Source organism: Hemitrygon akajei, chromosome 5, assembly GCF_048418815.1.
Source record: "Hemitrygon akajei chromosome 5, sHemAka1.3, whole genome shotgun sequence".
Taxonomy (NCBI): Eukaryota; Metazoa; Chordata; class Chondrichthyes; order Myliobatiformes; family Dasyatidae; genus Hemitrygon; species Hemitrygon akajei.
Window position 1 is genome coordinate 182,398,234 of NC_133128.1, and position 25,384 is coordinate 182,423,617.

General features: G+C 39.2%; 2 protein-coding genes across 2 annotated transcripts in view; both read left to right on the plus strand.

Annotated features, from left to right (window-relative positions):
- Positions 1 to 21,896, plus strand: part of tank (TRAF family member-associated NFKB activator) — a 133,925-nt gene extending 112,029 nt beyond the window's left edge. Inside the window, exon 9 of the mRNA XM_073047397.1 lies at positions 21,794 to 21,896. Within this exon, the coding sequence (XP_072903498.1) occupies positions 21,794 to 21,865 (72 nt within the window). The 3' untranslated portion in view covers positions 21,866 to 21,896. The remainder of the gene's footprint in view (positions 1 to 21,793) is intronic.
- The window catches only part of psmd14 (proteasome 26S subunit, non-ATPase 14), a 102,937-nt gene continuing 99,368 nt past the window's right edge, over positions 21,816 to 25,384 (plus strand). The window contains exon 1 of the mRNA XM_073047405.1: positions 21,816 to 21,896. The gene's annotated coding sequence lies outside the window, so the exon portion shown is untranslated. The remainder of the gene's footprint in view (positions 21,897 to 25,384) is intronic.

Genomic DNA, 25,384 nt, shown 5'->3' on the forward strand with positions numbered 1-25,384 from the left:
CCCAAAGAAGAGCTGAAACTAATTTTCCGCTCTCAATATAATTTCATTTCAGTGATGCGGGCAACATAATTTCATGGTAATCTCAGACTGAACTAAATAAAGTGGGATGTTTAAAATCAAGATCAGGAATGGCAATTACAGGTTACAAACAGCGATGAAATATTTACAATAATTGCTCAAAATCTGTGTTAGCATACTTATGCATTTATAAAACATGTCGATGGATAAAGGCATTTACATATTTTTCATTGTTCAGTTTTCTTACACGACTGTATATGTCAATATGTCAATTTTCCAAAACTCACTCTAGAAATGTGCTCATACGTCTGAAAACTGAAGCCTAATTTCATCTATTTTTATTTCCTGCATGTTGTAAATAATGTAATTCTCGCTCAGTCTGTTATGTTTAGTGTTTATATAGTGCGTTGGTTGAATGAGAGATAAACCCTGTAATATATATACAATTGGAGGCATTATCACTGTCCATTTAAAACGGTTTACTAAAACTATCACTGTGTGAAAATGGCTTCGAGAAAGCGGCATTTCATCGTAAAGGCACTATAGAGGATAAAATTAATAATTGAAAGTTTAAATTATCTAACAAAAGGAATACATGATGCATATACGATAACTGCGTCATGGATTCGCTATCACGTTTTGATTTTTTTCTCTAAAGAGCAAATCCATTTCATCACTATTAACATCCTTTCCCGTAATCTTGTGTTTTATTTGGATAAAACTGTCCACCTCCATCACTTTGACAGTAGCGTCATCACACAGTATCAATTATTTACTGTTATTCAAAATTAGAGAATATAATGGACACACCTTCAGTCTGTAACAAATTCCGTACCACCAATATATGACTACAAATCAGCCTAGTCGTTATTGGCAGATCGTAATTTTAATTTATTTAAAGAGAAATGTTGCGTTGAAATCAGCCGACAGGTGCCTGATGACAGTATGATCGTATTTGTTTCATAGATACGTCCCATCACTGGAAATACAGACAGAATCGTGTAATTTGACTGTTTTTAGTTTTAAATCTAAAATCTTTTAAGGCCAGTAAGTGGAAGTGTGTAAATCATGATCGGTGGTCTTACTTTAGTCATTGCTAAAGTCGATTATCACATCATGCGTGTACAGTTCATGACCACAACTCGGAAAGCATTAGTAGTTAAGACTTCTATCTGACATTGGATACCCACAGAAATATAAAAAACGTAAAGTACCCACAGATCATTCAATAAAATATTGTCTGACAAAAATCGCACTTCGTTGTCGCCCCGTTATTAAATGCAATTTGATTTACGTTTGTCAAATTTTCTAGCTTGCAGTAAACTAATTACATCACATTAGCATATTCAGACGCCTATGGACTATTTTGAATTAGGTGTTAAATAGACCTAAGTGAGCCAAACTGCCTTTAAAAGCACAGCATGACCATGTAATTCTTTTTCCAGTTTTTTGGAACGAAACGACAAAACTTCTTTCCAAGTAGCTATCACCCACATTTAGTGTGAAAAGTAATGTAATTGTAATTCACGCTGTCGGGTCTGTCAGATGTTCTCGAGTTGCTGAAGCTTTCTTTAAAATGGGAAAACTGCCAAATGCACTGTGATATCTCCATCAAGCATTCCAGAGTCAGGTTTGAGCTAAGGTAGCATCTGCAAACGCATGTAAATTGCCAATTAATACATTAGCATCTCCCAAAATTTAAAAAAATAGAAAAAATCTGAGATCCCTAGTAGCAACCTTACCAACATAATGTGCATCTTGCCTAAACAGACGAACACTAATTACACTCTGGGGATCTTTGAACATAACATGGGTTCACCGAACATTGTTTAAAAAAAAATGTATACCTTTATGAGTGTCAAAAAATACTTTCTATCAGGAACTTTGTGGCTTCATTCTTTCTTTTTAGTTAAAAAATAAATGCTGTCATAACAATAGTTTATTTGGGAAGTTGTACGTGTTAATACATTAGGGCAATGAAACAATACCATACATTATAACTTCATAAAACTTCGGAAAAATTGAGGATTAATGTGCTTCACATGATGAAAAAAAAACTTTCTTTGCTTTCCAAGCACCGTGCATAATAGTGCACACTGTGCTAGAGTAGCGCTATCACATGGGATGAAGTAGACAGATGAACTAATAAATACAAAAAGAAAATATTTTTCCCAATTCTAAGAAGCAGCTACAGCTTACACGGTGATTTGTTAATTTGTTTTTTTTTCGGTCCATTGTGAACATTTAAAAAATGTTAATCCTCCGAAGATGAATTGCCTCTGCAATCGTATTAAGATTTTGTTTTAAAGTCGCCCAGAACATTTTCCGTTTTCGCTATGGGCACGAGGACTTGTTTTTCTAATCGGAACATCTCACAGAACTTCAACATGCGGTTTCATTGTCGTGCTATTTTCAAACCATCAATTGTTTCAGCAGGGAAAATGAAATATCTTTCTGTTCGGATTTAATCATAAATATTTGTTTCATAGGAGTAATTTCCCGTTATTGGTTCTGAATAAATTTTGTTAACATGACGCAACTTTTGCTTCGAAATCTTTATATTTATTTTATGTTTGGTGATCATAATATACTTTAAACTCAGACTGAAATTCTTCATTGAAAACATTATATCCTCACTTTCAAATACATTTTCAATTGTGTAATCAATAGCTGCTGTTATAATGCTTGGGGAGATTAATTGAAACCGTTGTAGGGAAAGAAAATGCACAAGGAAAATGGCTTTCTTAAAATACTTTCAATTTACAAATATAAAACTGGTGTTATTCCATGAAAGGTTGTACAAAAAGTACTGAAACTGAACTTTAACCATTAGTATTTGGACATTGAAGTCTATTATTTATTTTTATATTGATGGATATAGTACATGTTACTATTTTGATGTATTTGTGTTGTTCCAATTATCTGTATGTTCCGTATGTAACAATTGTGAAGATGCTTTTTAAACAAAATAAATGTTCCTCATTGAGGAACTGTGCAGTGGATCCCTAGAAAATATTTCCTTATATATTTTAGCTTTTTATTGTAGTATAAGCTTTTCAAATTTATTCTGCTTTTAAAAAATATTAATTCAACAATTGCTAGACTCCTGCACTAGACAGTGAGAATCTATTTGTGCAAGAATAGCATAAATGGTTTACAAGGATGAAATACAATTTAAATGTATGTAATAATGCCCAAAATAAAGGGCAGGTTGATTTTCTTTTAATAACAGGACACCAGTTAATGAAAACAACAGAGGATGTCTTGAAATAAATAATCCCCAGTTTTCAAATGATACTATACCACATCGTTGTGCAAAGACTTTTAAGGTACCTTTTCATTCTCAGAATTAAATGTCATTGAAATTTTAACTCAAAAGACAAAAGTAAAAATTTGTTGTATCTGTCTGAACTGCAGGACAACTAATAGTTATTACACCATCAAACTTTATTTCTTCAAAGGTATTTGGTAATTTGAGTGCAGAGAGGCTATAGTCATACTGCAGTAATTAGTTCTAAGGTTTGGTTCAGGTTATGGGAAATCACTTTTAAAATATTTGGTGAAACAGTATTATGACTCAGTTAGTATCTTATAAAATGTATAGGTTTATCTTATAAAATGTATAGGTTTATTGGCATATTGGTAAACAAGGTTTCTATTTCTTCAGCAGTAACAAAGGACAGAGGATAACTTATTTCCACTAGAATTTTGTGGGTTCTGAGGTGCTTGATGAGCCCAAGGAGGGAACCACAGAGTCTACCCCGGGTGGGAAAGGCAGTGAGAGAGTCACATACCTCTGTCATTTATGCTTCAGTGTGTGCCCAACAAAGGGACTCAAATGTTTTCAATACCAAATATTTTGTATCCATTTTATAAACAGTCAAAGTTCAGGCATTCACACAAGATGGTGATTTGATAATATCCTCGATGGTTCTTCTGTCCACCTGCTAATGTCTTGCTTTGAAGAAGTTTTAGAGAGTGCCTCTTTCAAGATTTTGATGTTGTTATGAGAATGTTGGTGGGTGGCCATATAGGCCAATTGTGTTAAGTGGTATTGGCTTGGGAGATGAGGATAATCATGGATTTGCCAATGGATTAGGCAGATTTTGCGGAAGCAACAGAAGTGGTATGTTTTCCTGTGGTTTGATATACCTTGTGCTGGTAGTCTCAGAAATGTACAGGAGGGTGGGCATCATTGTGACCAGTGGGCTTTGTGGGCTGTGGTTGAAATCCAGATCTTCAAACACTGTATTCCTCAGATAGCTGTAGTCTGTGCTGGTGTACCTGAGGGTATAGTGGACCTCATTATTATTCTCTGCATTCTCTGAGAGATGAAACAGTCCATCTGGAATCCAGTTGTGGGCCTTTATTTTCAGGGCTGGATAGAGACTTGTGCTATAGTGACTGCTTGGTAAGTGACATCATTTTGAGAATATTTTGTGTAATGGTCACCAGTGAAGCAGTCAAAAGCATCTTGGAGCTTGCTCTCCAAACATGTACACCTGCAAGCATTGTCTGCACATTGCTGATCACGGTCACTCTAATCTCAGACATTGGTTCTGGAACGGAGGCAATGTGAGTTGAAAAGCTTCTCACTTGTCTTGGACATTAGCACCAGTCCAGCAGCAAGATTGCTGGAGCTGAGATGACACAACCTAGCTTTGCACCATGTTGCACGAAGATGACTACTGTCCAGGACCCATTCATTAAAATCATAACTTGCGTCCATTACATCAACATAAACTAAAGGGATGAGTAGGCTGTGAATAATTTGTAAATAGTTAGTCCATGGCTAGCATTTAAAGAAATAATGCAAAATCTGCAGAACAAGAAGTATCCCTCTAAGTTATAAACACCCAAAAGGCGAAAAATTTTCAGTTATAGCTGACAAAAAAAAATTAAATGTAGTATTAAATCAAGGAAGAGGTTACTAGAAAATGCAGTTAGTCTGAAAATTGAAGGATTTTAGAATTCAACATGGAGAACAAAAATTGTCAAAGAAAGGCAAGAGAGGATATGAGAATAATTTGGCAAGAATCATAGAGATGCAGTGTAAGAGCTGTTATAGATATGTTAAAAGATTTGTGAGGGCAACTGTGGCTCCTTTACAGACAGAGATAGAAAAAAAATAGTCATGTGGCATACGGAGATAGAAGAGGAATTAAACAATAAAAAATTACTTTGTGTCTGTCTTCACAGAAGAGACAAAAATGCCTGTCACACATACCAGAGATTCTAGGGTCAAGCAAGAATGAGGATATGAAGGAAATGAAGAATTACTAATGGAGATACTGGTGAGATCACAAGCTGATAAATTCCAGGGATTCAACAGTCTATTAGCTTGCTTCTTGAAAGAGGTAGCTGTAGAGATATTGAATGCTCATCTATAATTGTGCTTATGGATTGGAGAGCAGCAGATGTGATTGAATCATTTAAAAAAAGATGGAAAGAGAAAACTATTGATCTTGTAGTAGTAATAATGACTGCATTAAAGAATGTAAAAAATAATCTTGCAAAGAGTAATAGAATTCTGCAGTCTGAATAGACTTTGAAAGGAAAAATTACATTTGACTAATTCTTTGAGAATGTGACTAACAGAAAAGAGAAAACCAGTGACTGGAGTGTATTTGATGTCCAGGAGACTTTTCATACTGTCTCATACAATTGGTTGGTGAAAAAGACTAAGGCATACAAAATTGGGGGTATTATATTTTGGCTAGCCAACCAAAAAAAAGAGTGACAGAAAACAGGTTCTTCTCAGTTTGACAAGCTGTGACTAGTGGAGTACTACAGGTATTGGTGCTTGGGTCCCAGTATTTCATGGTCCATATCAAGTTTGACTGCAGCAATCAAATATTATTTTTGACGTTTGCTGATGATAGAAAAATAGGTGGGAATGCAAGGAGGGGTCTTTTAATGAATTTCCCTGCAGATAAAGAAAGGGAGTTTCAAGGGGATATAGTTGAGCTGAATGAGTGGCAAAAACATGGCAGATGGGGTACATCGGGAAAATGTGAAATAGATGCTCAAAATCATTTTCTTAAAAAGTGAAAGTCATGGTAATATTAATATTTAAAGGGACATAGGTATCTTTGTACTAAGTATCTGGCTGTGCAGTAGGCACTTCAAAAGGAAAATGTAGTATTGGTCTTTACTATGAGTTGATTTGAGCAGAACAGTAAAGCTGTCTTACTGCAATTCTGCAGGTCATTGGTAGTGTCCTTATCTAAAAATAGATATATTGTACATTGAAATGTGCAGAAGTTTTGACAGCTTAATATGCTGTACGTAGGGGAGATGTTTCCCCTAGATGAGGAGTTGAGAACCAGGGTCACAATCTGAGCATAAGGGGTAGGCTATTTAAGACAGGGACAAGGACAAAATTCTTCACCTATAGTAAATTCTGTACCCCACCCCAAGGGCTTTGGATGCTCAGTGAATAAGATAGTTCAAAATAGAAATCAGTAGATTCCTACATATTAAGGGAATCAAGGGATAGGGAGCAGAGCAGGAAGCTCTGATAGAAGATAAGTTATGGTAGAGCAAGTGCAAAGGACCAAATGGCCTAGACTTACTCATTCTTTTTCTGTTTTTATAATCTAATTGTGTAGTAGGTGTAAGACAGATCTAAGGGCAGCCTAAAAACAGTGATAATTCACAGTGCCTCTTTTTTGACAAAGGCCTTTTCGAGAACTAAAAATGGCTGTGTTTAATGATGAATGCCAATCCGTACATTTCTCTTGAGGGTGTTGGAGGAGATGATTGAGAAGGCTCCTCCTGGAATGACTTTCACTCTGACATGCAGCAGGAGGACCACTGCAATAATTAGAATCCAGTTTTTCTGGAAGATGGCTGTAATTGCAGCATTCTGAGGTGATCTAACATATTCTTCCCTTCGAAGAAGTTGGGAATGAGATCATGAATGTGTGTTTGATATCCTTTTTTTCCTAATTTAGAACTTCATCAATATAATCTGCTACTAAGACATTTTTTTTTTGGTCAACATATGCTTTTTTCCACTTTTTATCAACCAATGATGCCTGCGAAGTTAACTTAAGTAATTTTCCTGTCAAGGATAGAGTCACAGTTGAGGGTTCCAAAGGATGCAAAGTGCCCAGGCAGATGATTTTTTACTTATTTAGAGATGCAGTGCAGAATAGGTCCTTCCATTCCTTCAAGCCTCACCCATCCTGCAATCCCCCAATTTAATCCTAACCTAAGCACAGGGCAATTTACAATAATCAATTAACCTACCAACTGGTATGCCTTTTGCATGGTGGGAAGAAACTAGAGCACCCGGATGAAACCCACACAGTCACGGGGAGAACGTACAAGCTCCGTATAGGTAGCGGTGCGAATGTGGTGTTGCTTCTCAAGCTTCTATTGGGTTTCATTGGAATAATGCAGGAAACCACTGAAAGATAGGTCAAAGTTGGAGATAGATAGAGAAGTGACATGACAGGCAAGTGGAAGCTCGAGCAATTGCACGCTGAACAAAGATTCTCTGCAAGGTAATCATCCAACCTGCATTTGCTTCCCCCAGTATCGAAGGGATGGTATTATGAGTACTGAATGCAAAACCACAGGATTAGAAGAAGAGCAAATGAATCATTGCTGCACCTTAAAGGACTGTTTTGGTCCTTGTTTGTTTAGAAAGCGTGAAGTAAAAGAGTAGATGATGCCTTTCCTTCAGTTCAATGGTAATGTGGCTTGACAAGAGGAATGTCATCAGACAATCATGAAGGGAATGATCCTAATGGAATCCTGAAAGAGGAATGGAAGATGGGTTTGGAGATGGAATCTTCTTGAGGGTGGTGGATATTTCGATGGATAACACATAATTACTGGATCATTGGATCTGTCTTAGAATTTTCTAGATGTCATGCCTAGGGTCCTTTCAAAGGGATAGTTCAGACAATCTATGATTCCTGTTGGTTGGGGTAATTGGGTTGTCTTTGAGGTGCTGAATGAGAAGAACTTTCCTTGTTGGGATAAAAACAGAAAGTGCTAGGACAGGCTCACCTGCTGAGTACTTCCAGCATTTTGTTTGCTTATATTTCAGATTTCCAGCAGCTGCAGTTTTTTGATTGTCTTTTGAGTCCCTTCAGAATGATTTATGAGTGGCAGCATTTACTTGCCACAAAAAGTATGCACAGATTAGCTATTCATCCTATGTTGGGGAAAGTCTGCCATGATTCCTTTATATATCTAGCAGTCAGACAACTGCTGGTTCACTGTAATTTCCACATCAGATTCACATGGTCTAATGTTGAAGGTTCACACTAATAAAGGAAGCAAAATTAGACATGCTTCTTTCATCATTCACTGAAAGTATCCAGTTAATAAACTGTGTATAACTTGGATGACCTTGTTGTTCAATGCACATTGTGAGTTGAAACAAATGATTTGATCATGTTTAGCTTAATAATATTACAATTATAAATATTGTACTTGATTTTCATTAAGTTTAAAGAACAACAATGATCATTTCTTTCTAATGTGATGTTCACGTGATCACTACACTTAGTTTTATTGCTCAGTTCAGCATTTTGATAAGCGCTTATATAGTGATCAGATTATTTTGCTTTGGTTCTATAAGGTTTATAGCTGGGGAGGGGTGGTTTTGGGGACAGGCTCCCACTTTCTACTAAATGCTCCCAGTGGCGTGTGTCTCAAATAACCTCTGACAACAAGTCCAGCTCTTGAACTTCATGTGTGACTTAGCTACAAAGCCTGACAGAACCATTTCTACTGACAGAAGGGACAAAGGCTATTGCTAGTGCTTTAAAACCGGTTGCTTTGGGCAGATGGGGCTCGACAGCCATGGTTAGCAGCTCATCTAGGAGAAGGAAAACTTTGATCTCAAACCTCCGCTGTCCCGTGGCTATACCCACTCATGGTGAAGGCTTTGGGAGTAAACCCTGAGGGAAAAATCCAGAGATGGAGTTACTAAGACATTAATACATTGAGATCAACACTAACTGGCAACTCCTGCGATGCTGCTGGTACCAAACTGTATCGGTCTCTGCAGTTCCTTTGGATTCATCAGATGCATGAGGAGGCTTGCTACATGGGCAACAGCTTACTCTCCATATCGCCAGCTAGGATGTAACAACCATGGTTGACTCTTACCAATGGAGTCCTCAGCTCAGAATTTAAACAAATAACCAGAGTGGATTAGCAGCAGAATAACAAATCTACCTCTTCTTCATGCAGCATAGGCATGGGATGTAGAACCAATTCCTATAAGGAAGCAATGATTAAATACTTTCAGAGGGAGTTGGAGAACTTCATAGTTAAGAATAAAACTGAAGATTTTGATGATAACTTTGTGAACAAAGCTGATCAAATAATCAATCTGTGCAACCCAAATATTCAAGTCTTAGAATTTTAGGAGCATGTTTATCAAATGTGCTGAATTAGAAAAGGAAAATGTGGGTAATAATGTTATGTCAGACAGTGGAATTTGCTGAGGCGAAGAAGACAGTGATACTGTGGACTTTTGTACTGGATGATTTTCATTACACAGAGCAAAAATGGTGGAACTCATTCTTCCTTTTCAAGAGAAAATCAGCTGAGGTAGTAACAAGCAACACCCAAAGCTGGAGGAACTCAGTAGGTCAGGTGGCATCTATGGAGGGAAATGGACGCATTTTGGGTTGGGACACCTACCTCATCAGGACATCAGTCCTGCACCTCAATCTCTCTTTAGACACCACTGTCAGAGCCGCGGGATGTAGTGCACCTGGTCCAGGTGATGTATCACTCTTCAGCTCTTTCAGCTTCCCAAGCACCTTCTCCTTCGTAATGGTGACTCACTCACTTCTGTCCCGACACCCTTGAATTTCTGGCGTGACTGTTGGTGTCTTCTGCAATGGAGACTGATGCAAAATACTTATCAGTTCATCTTTGGTCTCCTTTACTATCTTGGGGTGTATGGGGTGTTCAGGGAAGGGTAGCACCTCTGGTGAAGGGGCTTGTCATGTCCACTCACCTTTGGTCCCCTCATCTCTTGCCTGTGGCTCCAAGTAGCTGTTTGCATGCGGCATAAGCTACACCCTGGTACATCACTTCGACAGGTGGGCTAAACCAGGTGAGGGTAGCTGGCGGGGCTCAGAACTGGTGAGACAGGGACATGCCTGTCCTAGCATGTGAAGTCAGCTCCGGCGGACTGTACGGATGAGATCTACAATGAGATCCAGCGGGCAGAAAGGTGGTTCTGCAACACTCCGTGGAGAGTGAAGGGCAGAGAAGATGTCATGGTCATTCATTGCAATAAGGAAGACCCCAGTTTGTGATGCTTGTACATAATACCTCTGCGCCCAGACTCCTGAGGTTAAGAGAGTGTGGAACTGGCCCAGTACAATGACTTTTCCACTCTTGGACAGGTCTCCTATCATCGTTGAACATGATGGACAACCACTACTACCTTGAAGAGCTTAAGTAATTTAAGTATATAAAATTTTGTGAGGTAGCAAGAGGGTTGATGCTCAGAGTCTGTTTCCTAGAGTGGAAATGTCAGAAGTTAGAGATGTTGCAAATAGAAGTCAAAAAGAAAAAGGAAGCAGATGTAAGGTTTAAGAATCGGTGGATTTCAAAAGGCCTTTGACTAGGTGCTGTACATGTGGCTGCTTAGAAAGAGCCCACAGTATTACAAGAAAAATACCAGCATTGACAGAAGATTGGCTAACCAGAAGAAGGCAAAGAATGGGAATATAGGGAATCATTTCTGATTGGCTGTCAGTGACCAGTGTATGTCCCAAGGGTCGGTGTTCAGTCGACTACTTCTCACGTTATATGTTAAGGATCTGGATGATGGAATTAAAGGCGTTGTGGCCAGGTTTGGGAATGATACAAAGATAGAGAGCCAGGTAGTGTTAAGGAAACAGGGAGTCTACAGAAGCACTTGGACAAATTAGGAGAATGGGCAAATATAGATGGAATGCAGTGTACAGAGGTGTATAGTCATGCACTTTGGTAGAAGGAATAAAGAATTGGATTATTGTTGAAATGGGGAGTGAATGCAGAAATCAGAGGTACAAGGGGACTTGGGAGTCCTAGTACAGGATTCCCGAAAGATTAACTTGCAGGTTGAGTTGATAGTAAGGAAGGCAAATGCAATGTGTGCATTCATTTTGAAAGGACTAGAATGTAAAAGCAACTGTGTAATGTTGAGGCTCTATAAGGTGTTGGTCACATCACCATTTGGAGTGCAGTGATCAGTTCTGAGCCCCATACGTAAGAAGGGATGTGTTGGCATTGGAGAGGGTTCCAGAGGAAGTTGACAAGGATGATTCTGAGAATAAAATAGGTTTTCGTATGAGGAATGTTTAATGGTTCTTGACCCGTACTCACTGGATTTCAGAAGAATGAGGAGGGATCTCATTGAAATCTACTCAATATTGAAAGGTCTAAATAGAGTGGATGTGGAGAGGATGTTTTCATTATTGGGAGAGTCTAGGACCAGAGGGCACAGCCTCAGAATAGAAAGATATCCCTTTAGAACTGACATGGGGAGGAATTTCTTTCACCAGGAGGTAGTAATCTCTGGGATTCATGGTTACAGATAGCTGTGGAAGCTAAATCATTGGGTATATTTAAAGCAGAGGTTGACTGGTTCGTTATTAGTTAGAGCGTCAAACGTTATAGGGAGAAGATAGGACAATGGGGTTGAAAGGGAGAATAAATCAGCCATGATTTAATGGTGAAGCAGAGTTGATGGCCAAATGGCCTAAGTCTTGTACAAACGTTTGTAGAATGGCCCATTCCTGGTTGGATTATCTGCATGCTGTGGCAAGAAACCCTCCTGGATGCGGTTTTAACAAATTCTGCCCCATCTAAGCCTCTTGCACTGAGGGTGTCCTAGTCAATTCTGGGGAAATTAAAATCACCTACTGTATCTACACTGTTGTTTTTTACATCTTTCCATAAGCTGTCTACGTATCTGTTCACCAATGCCTTGCTGGTTTTTGGAAGACCTACAGTGTAATGCCAACATAGTTCCTGCATCTCTCTTATTCCTGATCAACAACCATATAGCCTCATTCAATGGGCCTTCTAGGCTTTGAACAACTGCCACTATGACATTCACCCAGATCATTAAAACAATTCCCCTTACTGTTGCGTCTGAAGTATCTGAATCCTGGAACAATGACCTACTAATTCTGAACTTCTCTCAGCCAAGTCTTGATTCTAAACTCAACCAACCACAGAGGCTCCTATCTTCCAAGGTTTTCAGGATCTGTACGCACCAGCATCATGTTATTCTGTAATGTCACCCAGGAGTAAATATAGTATCAGGAATGACTAAATTGGCTATTGATCACTTTGAATATTATTGTATCAAAAGCAAAATACAGATTTAAACCATACATTGTATTCATATTCAAGTCATACTGGAAACCTCAGAATGCATTTCATTCCAAAACTATCATTTCTATGGTTTGTAAGGATGGAAGATGTAGAGTTAAGAAACTGCAAGGTAAAAAGACCCTGATGGGCATCATATACATGTCCAAACAGTAGCCTGGATGAGGGGTACATATTACAATGGGAGGTGGAAAATGCATGTAAAAAAGGACAATGTCATGATAGTCATGGAGGATTTCAATATGCGGGAAAATTGGAAAAATAGGGTTGGTGCTGGATCTCAAGAGAAGGAATTTGTAGAATGCCTATTAGATGGCTCTTTAGAGCAGCATGTGATTGAGTGCACAAGGGAAAAGGCAATTCTGGCTTGGGTGTTGTGTAATGAAACAGATTCAATTAGGGACCTTAAAGAGAAAGGAACTGTTAGGAGACAGTGATCATAATATGATGAAATTCACCTTCTGGTTTGAGAGGGAGAAGCTAAAATCAGATGCACCAGTATTACAGTGGAGTAAAGGGAACTGCAGAGGCACGAGAGAAGAGATGGCCAAAGTTGATTGGAAGGGATACTAGCAGGGACGATGGCATAACAGAAATGGCTGGAGTTTCTGGCAGCTATTTGGAAGGCATAGGATAGATACATTCCAAAAAAGAAGAAGCATTCAAAAGGGAGGATGAGGCAACTGTGCCTGAAAAGGGAAGTCAAAGACAGCAAAAAAGCAAAAGTGAGGGCATATAATTTAGCAAAAATGAGTGAAAAGCTAGAGGAGGTCTTTAAAACCAATAGAAAGCCACTCAAAAATAATGAGAGTAAAGATGAAATACGAAGGTAAGCTAGCCAATAATATAAAAAAGTTACTAAAAGTTTTTCAGATATATACCACTCAGTGGCCATTTTATTAGGTACACTTGTTCATTAATGCAAATATCTAATCAGCCATAGTTAAGAATTCAGTTGTTGTTCAGACCTAACATCAGAATGGAGAAGAAATGTGGTCTAAGTGATTTTGACCATGGAGTGATTGTTCATGCCAAGCAGGATGGTTTAAGTATCTCCGGGGATTTTCACGCACAACACTCTCTAGAGTTTACAATGAATGGTACAAAAAATCCAGCAAGCGACATTCTATGGGGAAAACACCTTGTTAATGAGAGAGGTCAGAGGAGAATGGACAGACTGGTTCAAGCTGACAGGAAGGTAACAGTAACTCAAATAACCATGTGTTGCAACACTGGTGTGCAGAAGACCATCTCTAAACACACAGCACATTGAACCTTGAAGCTTTAGCAACAGAAGCTCACACTGGGCTCCATTCCTATAATTAATAAAGTAGCCAATGAGCATATAAAAGAGTGGAGAGAGTGGATATTGGACTGCTGGAAAATGATGCTTGAATGGTAGTAATGGGGACAATAAAAAGTGACTTGACTTGGGGAACAAAGGAACAAAGGACAGACTACAAGTACACTACTTTGAGTCATCCTTCCCTGTGGAAGCAGTATGCTAGAAATGCGCGAGGGTCAGGAGGGAGAATTGAGTGTAGTTGCTAATATTAAGGAGGAGGTGTTTGGGAAGCTGAAAGATGTAAGAGGTAGAGAAGACTCCTGTAACAGATGGATGACAACCCAGGGTTCTGAAGGAGGTAGCTGAAGAGATTGTGGAGGCATTTATATTGATCTTTCAAGAATAACTAGATTCTGGAATGGTTGCAGAGGACTGCAATATTGCAAATATCACTCTAGTCTTTAAGAAGGGAGAGAGGCAAAAGACAAGAAATTATAGGCCCGTTAGCCTGACTTCAGTGGTTGGGAAGATGCTGTTTTACAGATGAAGTTTCAGGGTACTTGGGTAATGATAAAGTTTCAGGGTACATGATAAAATAGGACAATGTCAGCATGGTTTCCTTTAGGTGAAAGATTGCACAACAAATCTGTTGTAATTTTTTGAGGAAATAATAGGAGGTTAGTCAAGGAGAGTCAGTGGATGCTGTTTACTTGGATTTTCAGAAGGTCTTTGACATGAGCTGTGAAACAAGATAAGAGACCATGGTATTACATAAAGATACTAGCGTGTATAGAAGATTGGCTGACTGGCAGGAGGCAAAGAGTGGGAAAAAAGGGGGCCTTTTCTGATTGGCTGCCTGTGACTAGTGGTGTTCCACAGGAGTCAATGTTGGGACCGCTTCTTTTCACGTTAAATGTCAAAGATTTGGATGACGGAATCCTTGGCTTTCTTGCCAAGTTTGCAGATGATATAAAGATAGGTGAAAGGGCAAGTAGTGTTGAGGAAGCAGGAAGTGTGCAGAAGGACTTAGACAGATCAGGAAAATGAGCAAAGAAGTGGCAGATGGAATACAGTGTAGGGAAGTGTATAGTATGTCACTTTGGTAGAAGGAATAAAGGCACAGCCTATTTTTTAAACAGGGAGAAAATTCCAAAATCAGCGGTGCAGATGGACTTCAGAGTCCTTGTTCAGGATTTCCTGAAGGTAAACTTGTACTTGAGTCAATGTTTGGAAGACAAATGCAATGTTTGCATTCATTTAGAGAGAACTAGATTATAAAAGCAAGGATGTCACGTTGAGGATTTATAGGCCATTGGTCAGACTACACTCAGAGCATTGTGATCAGTTTTGGTCTCTTTATCTAAGAAAGGTGCTGGCGTTGGAGAGGGTCCAGTGTCCGTCTCAGGAGAAGAACTCCCACGGAGCACATCTACAAGGAGCACAGCCACGAGAGAGATCAGAGTGCAAACATCTTAGGCACACTAGCTATATATATACACACACAGTGTGTGTGTGTATATATATATCTAAAGACTTTTGCATAGAACTGTACATACTTTGATAATAACTTCATTTTGAACTTTGAATTCTGTGAGGAGGTTTACGAGAATTATCCTGGGGAATGTAAGGATTAACGTATGAAGAGCATTTGAAGGCTCTGGGGATGAATTTTCTGGAATTTAGAAGCATGGGAAGTGGGGAATCTCACTGAAAATGATCGAAAATTGAAAGGTCCAGATAGACTGTAAATAGAGAGGATGTATCCTATAGTGGGGGACTCTGGGATCAGATGGCACAGCCTCAGAATACATGTATGTCCCATTAGAAAAGAGATTAGGAGGAATTTCTTTTGCCAGAGGGTGGTGAACCTGTGAATGGATGGCTGAGGAGGACAAGTCACTGGGTATATTTAAAGCTGAGGTTGAAAGGTTTTGATTATTAAGGATGTCAAAGGTAATGGGGAGGATGGGATTGAGAGGGATAGTAAATCAACCATGGTGAAATGGCAGAGCATACTTGATGGGCCAAATGGTCTAATTCCGCTCCTATGTTTTATGGTTTTATGTTGGAAGGACTATGAAGGACAGAGTGCTGTAGCAAATAAGGAAGAAGACTACTGGAACTCAACAGGATCTTTACTTCTTTATCAAGCATGGGTGAGGTATCACTTAAATTGGAGGATAGCTAATGTTGTTTCCTTTTTCAAAAAGGACAGTAAGGAAACACTTGAAAACTATAGATCAATGAACCTTCAACAATAGTAGGGAAATTATTGGAAAATATCCTAAGAGACACAAGTTACAGTATACTGAGTTGGATAGGCAAGGACTGATTCACCGTCAACCTGGGATATAGTTTACTTTTACAAAAAGCAAGGCCTTTTGATAAAGTTCCACAAGATAGGCTGGTCCAGAGGATTAGGGCATACAGTATGTATTCCAACGTGTTGGCAAAATGGTTCCAAAATTGGCTTTGGTGACAGGAGGCAGAAGGTTGTGGTAAAGAGTTGTTCTTCTGGCTGTAACCAGTTGAGTATTGCAAGGATTGATGCTGGGACTTTTGTTGTCTCCCAATCATTTACAATATGGCATGGAATAAGAATGTAGATGGACTTTCGGAAATAAATGAAATTCCAGCCCATCCAAGAGATAAGAATGCTCTGGGCATTTGTTGCAACTTAGAATTCTCAAAGCTTGCAAATCAGTGAAGTCTTTCACCAGTGTAATCCTGAAAGCGTTCATAAGCTCTTATCACAAAGCATTCCTCATCAGTAACACTCCTGTCACTGGAACAAAATGATGCACAAGAACTGGATAGTACATTTATTATCTGAGTATGTATACTACATACAACCTTAAGATTCGTCTCTTTATAGGCAGCCACGAAACAAAGAAACACAATAGAACTCATTAAAAAAAGACCATCAAGCACCCAATGTGCAGGGAAAAACACAAATTGTAAAAACACTAACAGTAAGCAAATAACATTCAGAACTGAAGTTCATGAAAGTGAGTCCACAGCCACGAAGCCAGTCATCACTGCAGCTGAACCAGGAGCCCGTTAGTTGCAGGCCACAGTCTCAGTTCAGTATAAAGTCGAGTAAGTCTCGCAGAACAACGAACAGAAGACCATTCCATCCCTCTCCTCTGGCCCCAACACCCAGACCTTTTCAATCTGGCCCAGTGCTTAAATTGACCAAGCAGCAGGTCGTTCCTCTCACTCAGGCCAGAGCCCTGCTGCCTTGACACTTGCCTCAAAGTCTGCTCCAGCAGTGCCCAAACATTGGCTCATTCCCCGCTCTCGGGCCCGAGCCCAGGCCCTGCTACCTTAATTCGACACCATCCTACACCTTTGAGGCTTCAGTTCACATTGCAACATTGCTAGATCGTACAGGTGGTTCAAAATCTCAACTCTGAGAGGGAAGTTTCAGGTTATTGATTGCAGTGATTGTTTTCAAGAAAAAGTGTGATTAATAAAGTAGTTAATAGTTTTGATTGCTGCCAGCAAGTTATCACTGTGCTTCACTAGTGCCATCTTAAAAGTATCCGCCACATGAGATAAATGAACACTCCTTTCAATCACCCATTAATTAACGGTTTATAAAATGTGCAACATTTGGAGTTACATACTTACTATGTTCAGTACCCCTACTTTTTTTTATTAATAAACATTTAGAAATATCGCTTTGGCCAATATAAGATATGCAAAAGCATCTTCCTCTTGTCCAAATAGTTTCACTATTGTCATCAACCAACCAAGCTTTTAGACAAGACTTAATACTTTTTGAACATCCTTGTTAAAATAACAAGCACGCTTTTGTGACCTGTCAGCAGTGTTAATGAGGGCTGCACCACTTTCCACTTTGTATGTGTGTTTTTTTGTTACGACTTACCACAACAACTACGACTTAGATTTGACAGTGAGGTTTTGATCCTTAGCAAGGGGACAAAGGACACCAGACTGTGTAGCACGAATATTAGCGCTTTCACATTGGTGGGTATATGTTTGGGTGCAACTCAACACAAATACATTTGTGCTTCTTGTGCATATGCAAGCAAACACTGTGTTCTTGCCCACTGCATAGCTCCTCCCTTTCCCACACCTGTTCATGTTCTCTTGCACGATCTGTTCTCTCTATCCCCGAACTTCTCTGCCATCCCTTCATCTTCTTCCAGGCTCCTTTCTTCTCTGAGTCCACCACGTTCCCCAACTCTCATTCTTGACTGCATTCCAATTACATACCTGGCCTCATTCCCACAGTGACCTATCTGCATATCCAGCCCTAATATGTTCTATATAGTTCAGTACATGTATCCATAAAGTAGCCTTGATTCCTCTGTACTCGAGCTATGCCTAAATCTTCTCCTAGACAAAGTTCAAACTAAATTTATTATCAAAGTACATATATGTCATCATATACAACCCTGAGATTCATTTTCTTGTGGGCATAAATCCATAGAATAAGAACCATAACAGAATCAATGACTTGGGTGTTCAACCAGCATGCAAAAGACAAAAAATGTGTAAATTCAAAAAGAAAGAAATAATAATAATAAATAAGTAAGCAATATATACATAACTATATATTTATTAATGTACTATTGTTATTATCAAGTCCTTTTCCTGGCTGTCCCAGCCTTTTTCTGAGGGTGGCTGTTTAAGGCTGAAGCAGGTGAGTGTGGTAAGCTTGTCATCTGTGCCATCCTTAAACTGCGTTCAAACACAATGCGGGATTGTTCAGCACAACTATTGCTATTTTGAGCACTGCAAAGTTTCACTCTTGGGTGGCACAGCAGAACACCTACACATTTACTGTATGCATACACAAGCTTTTTTCAAGAACATAATTATTTGGCAAAATCAAATCATGCATTAATGTGAAATGTAACAAAAATTATAAATCAGAAATTTGAGGACAATTTTCCACTTAAGAAAATGGCAGAATTTTTTATTTATTGATTGATATGAGTTTTAATATTTTGTTTATTAAAAAACAGGTGTGTGGCCACCCTGATCAGTACAGAGTTGACTATATTAAATGTAATTGCAGTGCATCCCAGTTAATTGGGGCAGCCACTTATTTGAGACATAATAATGTGTAATTGGGGCAGGATACTGTTGCCGAACAGTTTTTAACAAGCGTCAGTTGTGTGCACTTGTGCGGCTATTAGACACTGCACCGTGCTTTGTGCAACCAGTTTTTAAATAGCGTAAGTTGCGTGTATTTGTGGTCAAAAAGCGATTCTTTTTGTCATTGATAATTGGCGACAAATAAGCATTAAGACAATTCAGAACTGTTTTGCTCACTGTGGTTTCAAGTATTCAAGATTGGAAATGCCAGAAACGGCTGGGAGTGAAAATGAAACAATTTCACTACTTCAACAAGTTAGGAGCTACTAAGAATTTGAAGGTTTTGACAATCATCTTGAATGTTACAATCAAAGTGAAGGTTTGGAAGACAAAACCATTCAAAGCATTGTATGAAGGCAGTCCATCATCTGTACTAGATGTCTGCATTTTGTTCATTTACAGTCAATCAAAAGAACATGGTAGTGTACACTGGATGAATTCCTTTTTTGATAACTATTAAGAACTAATACACAGTTTTATAGTAATGTAGTAGTACTGGTAGTGTTCCAACTTGTTCTATATTTTATTTAGATATTTAATTTGTTTCTCAGTTTATCTTTTTTCATACATTTTTAACTATTTCCATGAAACTTCGGCTAATGGGGTAGCTGCTTAATAGGGTACTGGTCCCAATGAACCAGAATCCATTTTATTTTAGTTGCAAAGTGCTTTTGGATGTACTGAGATTGTAACTATATCCTTTCTCTCTTCGATACTGTATGTGTGATCTAAAACTGGACGCCATTGGAATATAAATATTTTTATTCCTTTTATTTTTGCAAAGCTGTTCTTTATTGATTTGCCCGTTTTAAAAATTTCTATTATGCTGCTCTATTCTGGGATACTTTCAATAGCCATTCTCTTTCAGCTTCTAATTTTCTACGGATTTTACCACTTTATTGTTTTTTTCCTACCTGCTGTTTCCTTTTCCCACTCATTTCTTTCCTCTGTCTCTTGTGGAGTGGTGATCTTAACACATTATTGTTTCTCATCAAGCTGTTGCTGCTCGCTTTCAGGGGCTCTGTCCTCGATCATTTTGATCCCGGTGACTTCTGGTTGGCTAACTTTGCTCATGTCCAGTTTTATCTATTTCCATTTTCCTTGGAGTTGTTTCAATTAAATTCTGCATTAGAGAAATTGATTTTCCATACAGCTGCCAGAACTAAATCATTAAAGCTGGAAGGGGAGGAGGGTTGCAGGCTTCCATAGAATTATACATTCCTAGCTCCTAGCTAGCTGGTGCAGCTTTTTTAGTGTGCTAAGCACATTGCATTTACTTTTCACTGAGCTGAAGCTTTGACACACAATTTAGTGGTTAGCACAACACTTTACAGAACAGGTGACCTTGGTTCAATTCCCGCCACTGCCTATAAGGAGTCTGTACATTCTCCCTATGACCGCGTGGATTTCCTCCGGGTACTCCAGTTTTCTCCCACAGTCCAAAGACCTACCAGTTGTTAGGTTAATTGGTCATTGTAAATTGTCCCATGATTAAATCAGGGGATTGCCAAGCAGTGTGGCTCAGGGGACCTACTGAGCACTGTATCCCAATAAATAAATAAAAACATTTGACAGCCATGTGTGAAGTTGTTCTGGGAATGGTGGGATGTTGTAACGAGTTAGCTTGCGCTCAACAGTTTCTCTGGAAAATAAGGCCACTGAGTTTGGAATGCCAGGATCAATGTTTGCAACAAGTTACTAAAAAAATCAAGAGAATAGTGAGCAAAGAAAAGTGGTTGAGGGAACAATTTGCATGTAATATTCATATATTGCAAAGAGAATAAATACATTTAAAATTTCTATGTAACTTATCACAGAAATAGTTAAGAAACAGAAACAGAAAAATAGTCATCAAATAAATTGTAACTATATAGCTTAGTGTAAAAATTGAAAGAGAACTGTATGAAAAACATGATCAAAGATAGCAAATCTGTTCATAGAAATATGTAGTGTATAAATTTAAAATATTTGATAAACTGGTTGTTTCAGCTTTTGATGAAATGGAACGTGAAAAGGATTATTGAATAAAGTATCTATCTATCTACTAAATGTTCTTCAAACCATTTATTCGGTTCCTATTTTATGTAATGTTTTGATTTTACATTAATAATATAAAGCTAAAAATGTGAAATTTGAGAAACTGAAACATCCCAATTCTCATGTATAAAAGTGAAGGTATTTGTGAATATATAATTGAAGTAAGATAGTACAGCCAATAGAGGGAAGGTTTGATAATAGAATTATGTTTTGGTAGGCATTTTAAATATTGAAGCATGAATTCAAAACTTAAGTGTTTAATTTAGCATTTGAGCCTTAAGATAAAAAAGCTACATTTTCAAAATGGTGGTCCTGACTTTAGTGGCAAATTATTAATTCAGTCACTGTAAGTAGAAGACAAACCATACTGTGGAGGCTTTGAAAGATACATTTTATTAATGTTTTTGGACGTCGTGCCGACTTTGGTTTTTGCAGTATACCGGCTGACTAACTACGCTTTGGCCAATCTACTGAAATTGTTGAGAAAGGTCACCAGCAAGAAGTGATGTCTGAGAAAAAAATTATCCTGGATATGTACACGTCTTTTCATACACATCACTTATCCCATTTTGTCAGGCTTGTTTCTTTGTTTCTCTCACCATGGATGCTGACTAGCCTGCGGAATATGTCAAGGGATTTCTGTTTTTCTATTTCAGATTTTTAACATTTTTCATCCCGTTTGGAGTATTTTCGGCTGCTCCAACGCACAGCAGTATTAAGTGGATGAAGTCACAGCACGATGGCTGAATTAAACTAAAGATTCTGGTCAGGGCACAAGCGATTTGCTAAAGTGATAGCATTCTTACTGTATCATCTACCACTTTAAGGCCACTGACAGACTGCTGAAAAGGGCACAAACGTTCTCCCTTCGGATGTTACCTGCGTGAATCTAGCACTTAATAGTTTTGCTTCACGTTTTTCAACAGCTGCAGACCTTCTGCTTTGTCTCCACAGGTTGAGTCACATCTGGTGAAAGCGGATATGATCACTTGGCCCGGAAGCAGAGGGAGCACCAAGTTCGGCTGATTCATTGGCGAGGCCCCACCGAGCGTGTGTGGTGAGTTTGATGCCTGTAATTCTACGTTAAATGAAAAATACTGCGCGGCCTGAATTCGAGGGGCCGGGGGAGGCGGGAGTTGAAGCTGAGTGGTATTTAACGACTGAAGTTGCTTGTAAATTGCTTGAAATGAGTTTTGGAGGAGTTGGTGCCGAACATGGCTCGGGGCCCAGGAAGCAACTCACTGGGACTGGAGGCGAGTCCCTGCCGCCTCCTGCTCACTGACTCGGGCTTGTACACCGGCATCTGAGGCTCATTATTATGGATATTGCATGCTGTAACACTGCTGTCTCTGCAAACTGAAATACCATCACTAACGAGATTTTAAATCATAGAAGGCGCCGGGAGCTCGGAGGGATGGTGCAGGAGGAAGGTGGAGGTTAATGAGGGAGTCGGGAGTGGGGTTGGAGGAAGTGTTACTGAGAAGATCGTACATCAAGCACAACTGAATGAGCGGCTGCAGTTCGGGGCAGCAAAATACCGGCAGTGGGATCTATCAGCAGAGTCTAACGGTGATAGTGGACAGGGCGTGTTGATGAAGCTAAGTTGTAACAGTTCAGTACCCGTGGAGGAATATAGATTTAAAAACCAAAGTATTACCCTAAGAAGGACCGCTGTTGCTTCTAAGGAGACAGAACGGCTAACTTGTAACTGTTTCTGAAGTTCAGGGAGGGTTTTGATGAAGGAGGCAAGCTTGTGGAATATTGGGTCTTGAAGATTTGTATGACAGCTAGATGAGGGATAAGGCAACATGAAAATAACTTTACAGAACAATTTTCAACATCATCTCATGTTCTAAACTTTCATTCAAAACTTTGGTGGTAATTTCTGCATCATTATCTTTAGAGCCGTACCAAGGATTTCCATAATACTGAGCTTGCCATAAAAACTCCATTCCCATCCCAAATTGCACAAAGTTCTATTTGTGTGTCAGCTTTGTTTTTGCTGACCGATATTAACTCATGCCTAAACATTGCATTCATTTGGGAAATATGGTCTTTGGTGAAGCCAGTCCTGATTATTGATTTCACGTTGCCTTTTGTAATATGTCAATGAATAGTTATGAGCTGCAGTTCATGTGTGTGATAGAATCCACAGTTGTGGGGTAGAGAACTTGTATTTAGATCCAGTGAATAACTTGATGATAAATGACTAGGATGAAGGACTAGGTATGATTGTGAAATTTCCTGATGCAGATGGGCAAGTTGACATAAGGAGGTTACAGAATAGGAGCAGGCCATATACACCTTCATGGCTGATCCTCAATCTTAATATCATTTTGTGACCTTTCACTTCTTGCTTGCCTATTTCTTCCCCTGGGTCCCCTCCTTTTTCTCCTGTGGTCCACTCTCCTGTCCTATCTTTCTTCTCCAGCCCTTGACCTTTCCCACCCACTTGGCTTCACCTATCACCTTCCAGCTAGCCTCTTTCCCCTCCTCCCACCTCCTATACTTGCTGGAGTTCAGATGAATGAGGAATTCATTGAAACCTATGGAATTTTGAAGGCCTGGATAGTGTGGATGGGGAGAGGATGTTTTCCATAGTGGATGAGTCTGGAACCAGAGGGCACACTCAGAATAGAGGGACATCCACTCAGAACAGATGAGGAGGAATTTCTTTAACCAGGGGTAGTGAATTTGTGGAATTCATTGCATCAGATGGCTGTGGAGGCCAGGTCATTGGGAATAGTTAAATGGAGATTTGGTAGGTTCTTGATTAGTAAAGGTGTCAAAGATTACAGTGAGAAGGTTATGGGGTTGAGAGGGATAATAAATCAGCCATGATGGAATGGCAGAGCAGACATGATGGGCCGAATGGCCCAATTCTGCTCCTAAGTCTTGTGGTCTAAACTGAGTGAAACTGCCTCATGACTGGCTTCTTTGATAAGTGGGCCTTTGGAAGAAGCTGAGGTAAATTATTCTCTATGCACGCGTGGTTGTAATGTATCTGACTTCTCATTCCTCTGATACTGTCACTACTGAGGATGTTCTTGGAGCCTTTTTTAATTAAATGTTTAATTATCCATCCTTAATCTTGACTAGGTGTGGTGAAACTTTAGCTCTTTGATTTGATCTGTTGGTTGTGAGGTTGTTTAGTTCTGCCTCTGGCATAATATTTCTATTGTTTGGGGTTCTGTGTTACAGTCCAGTGCCTCTTTCTTGGATAAGCCATTGCTGCCCCGGGCATGCCCTTCTGCAATTTGATGGTAAGGATAGACTGAAGGATATGTTACACCAACCAGCAATGGATTGTGGTGGTGTATATTTCTCTCTTTGCTCATAGTCCATAGTGACTGTTGGATATATTTGGGATTGTTTTGTATCTGTGTCAGTTATATTCTTGTAATGCTGCACCACCCAATGGAGGGTGCTGTCAGTGTGAAAATGAGAATTTGCCTGCAAGAATTGGGGATTTGTCACTGTCGTGAAGATGAGTTCATTATTTTTAACCCTAGTGTTACTTTCCTCTTTACATGCTGCAGAGCCAATCTAGGCAATTCTCCTTTAGGATTTGACCAACTCAGTGGAGTTGGCCAAGCGTGGCGTACTTGCTAACCTTTAAAGTTGCCTACCCTAAAGTAGTGGATGCAGCCTAGTCCATCACGGTTAAAGCCCTCCCAACCATTGAGCGCATCTACATGAAACACTGTCTCAGAAAAGCAGCATCCATCAACAGGCCCCCTTCCCAAACCCCTGACTTGCTCTTTTCTCACTGCTGCCATCAGGAAGAAGGTATGAGAGCCTCTGGACTCTCACCACCAGGAACAGTTACTACCCCTCAACCATCAGGCTTGCCCTATCACTGAAATGTTTCCACAACCAATGGACTCACTTTCAGTGGCTCTTCACCTCATGGTCTTGATATTTATGCTTATTTTTTTTATTATTGTTTGGTGTGCTCTACACTCTGGTTGAACGCCGTACTTGGGCACTCTTTCATTGATTCTGTTATGGTTATTCTATAGATTTATTGAATATGTACACAAGAAAATTAATCTCAGGGTTCTATATGGTGACGTATATGTACTTTGATAATAAAATTTACATTACATTCTGAGCCCTTGCCATCCTGAACCATTTCTAGTGGGTATATCTTGTTTTTAGGAAATGATATACTCTGGGCTTGTTTTGGAGGAGTGTGGTATGTTGGTATATGTAGAATGATTATGTTGGTGACAATGTGAAAAAGTTGGTTGGAACTTGTACATTATTGTATGGTAGATGTAGCATTCTCATGCATTTTTTAGCATAGTCAAATATGCAGCAGGTTCTCTGAAATCTCCCTCAGTTAACAAATGTGAAAGCTGCTTTGCTTTGAGAAAGACTATGTATTGACTGTAATGCTGTCTCCCTGCAGTTTGCCTGGGGATAATGTCAATGTTGTATCCATTGTACACTGAAGCTGTATTGCAGTTCAGGAATTTGATCCTTGTCCATGGGGAAGCGGCAGTTCAGCAGAATCCTTGTGATGGCTTTAGCAAACAGCAT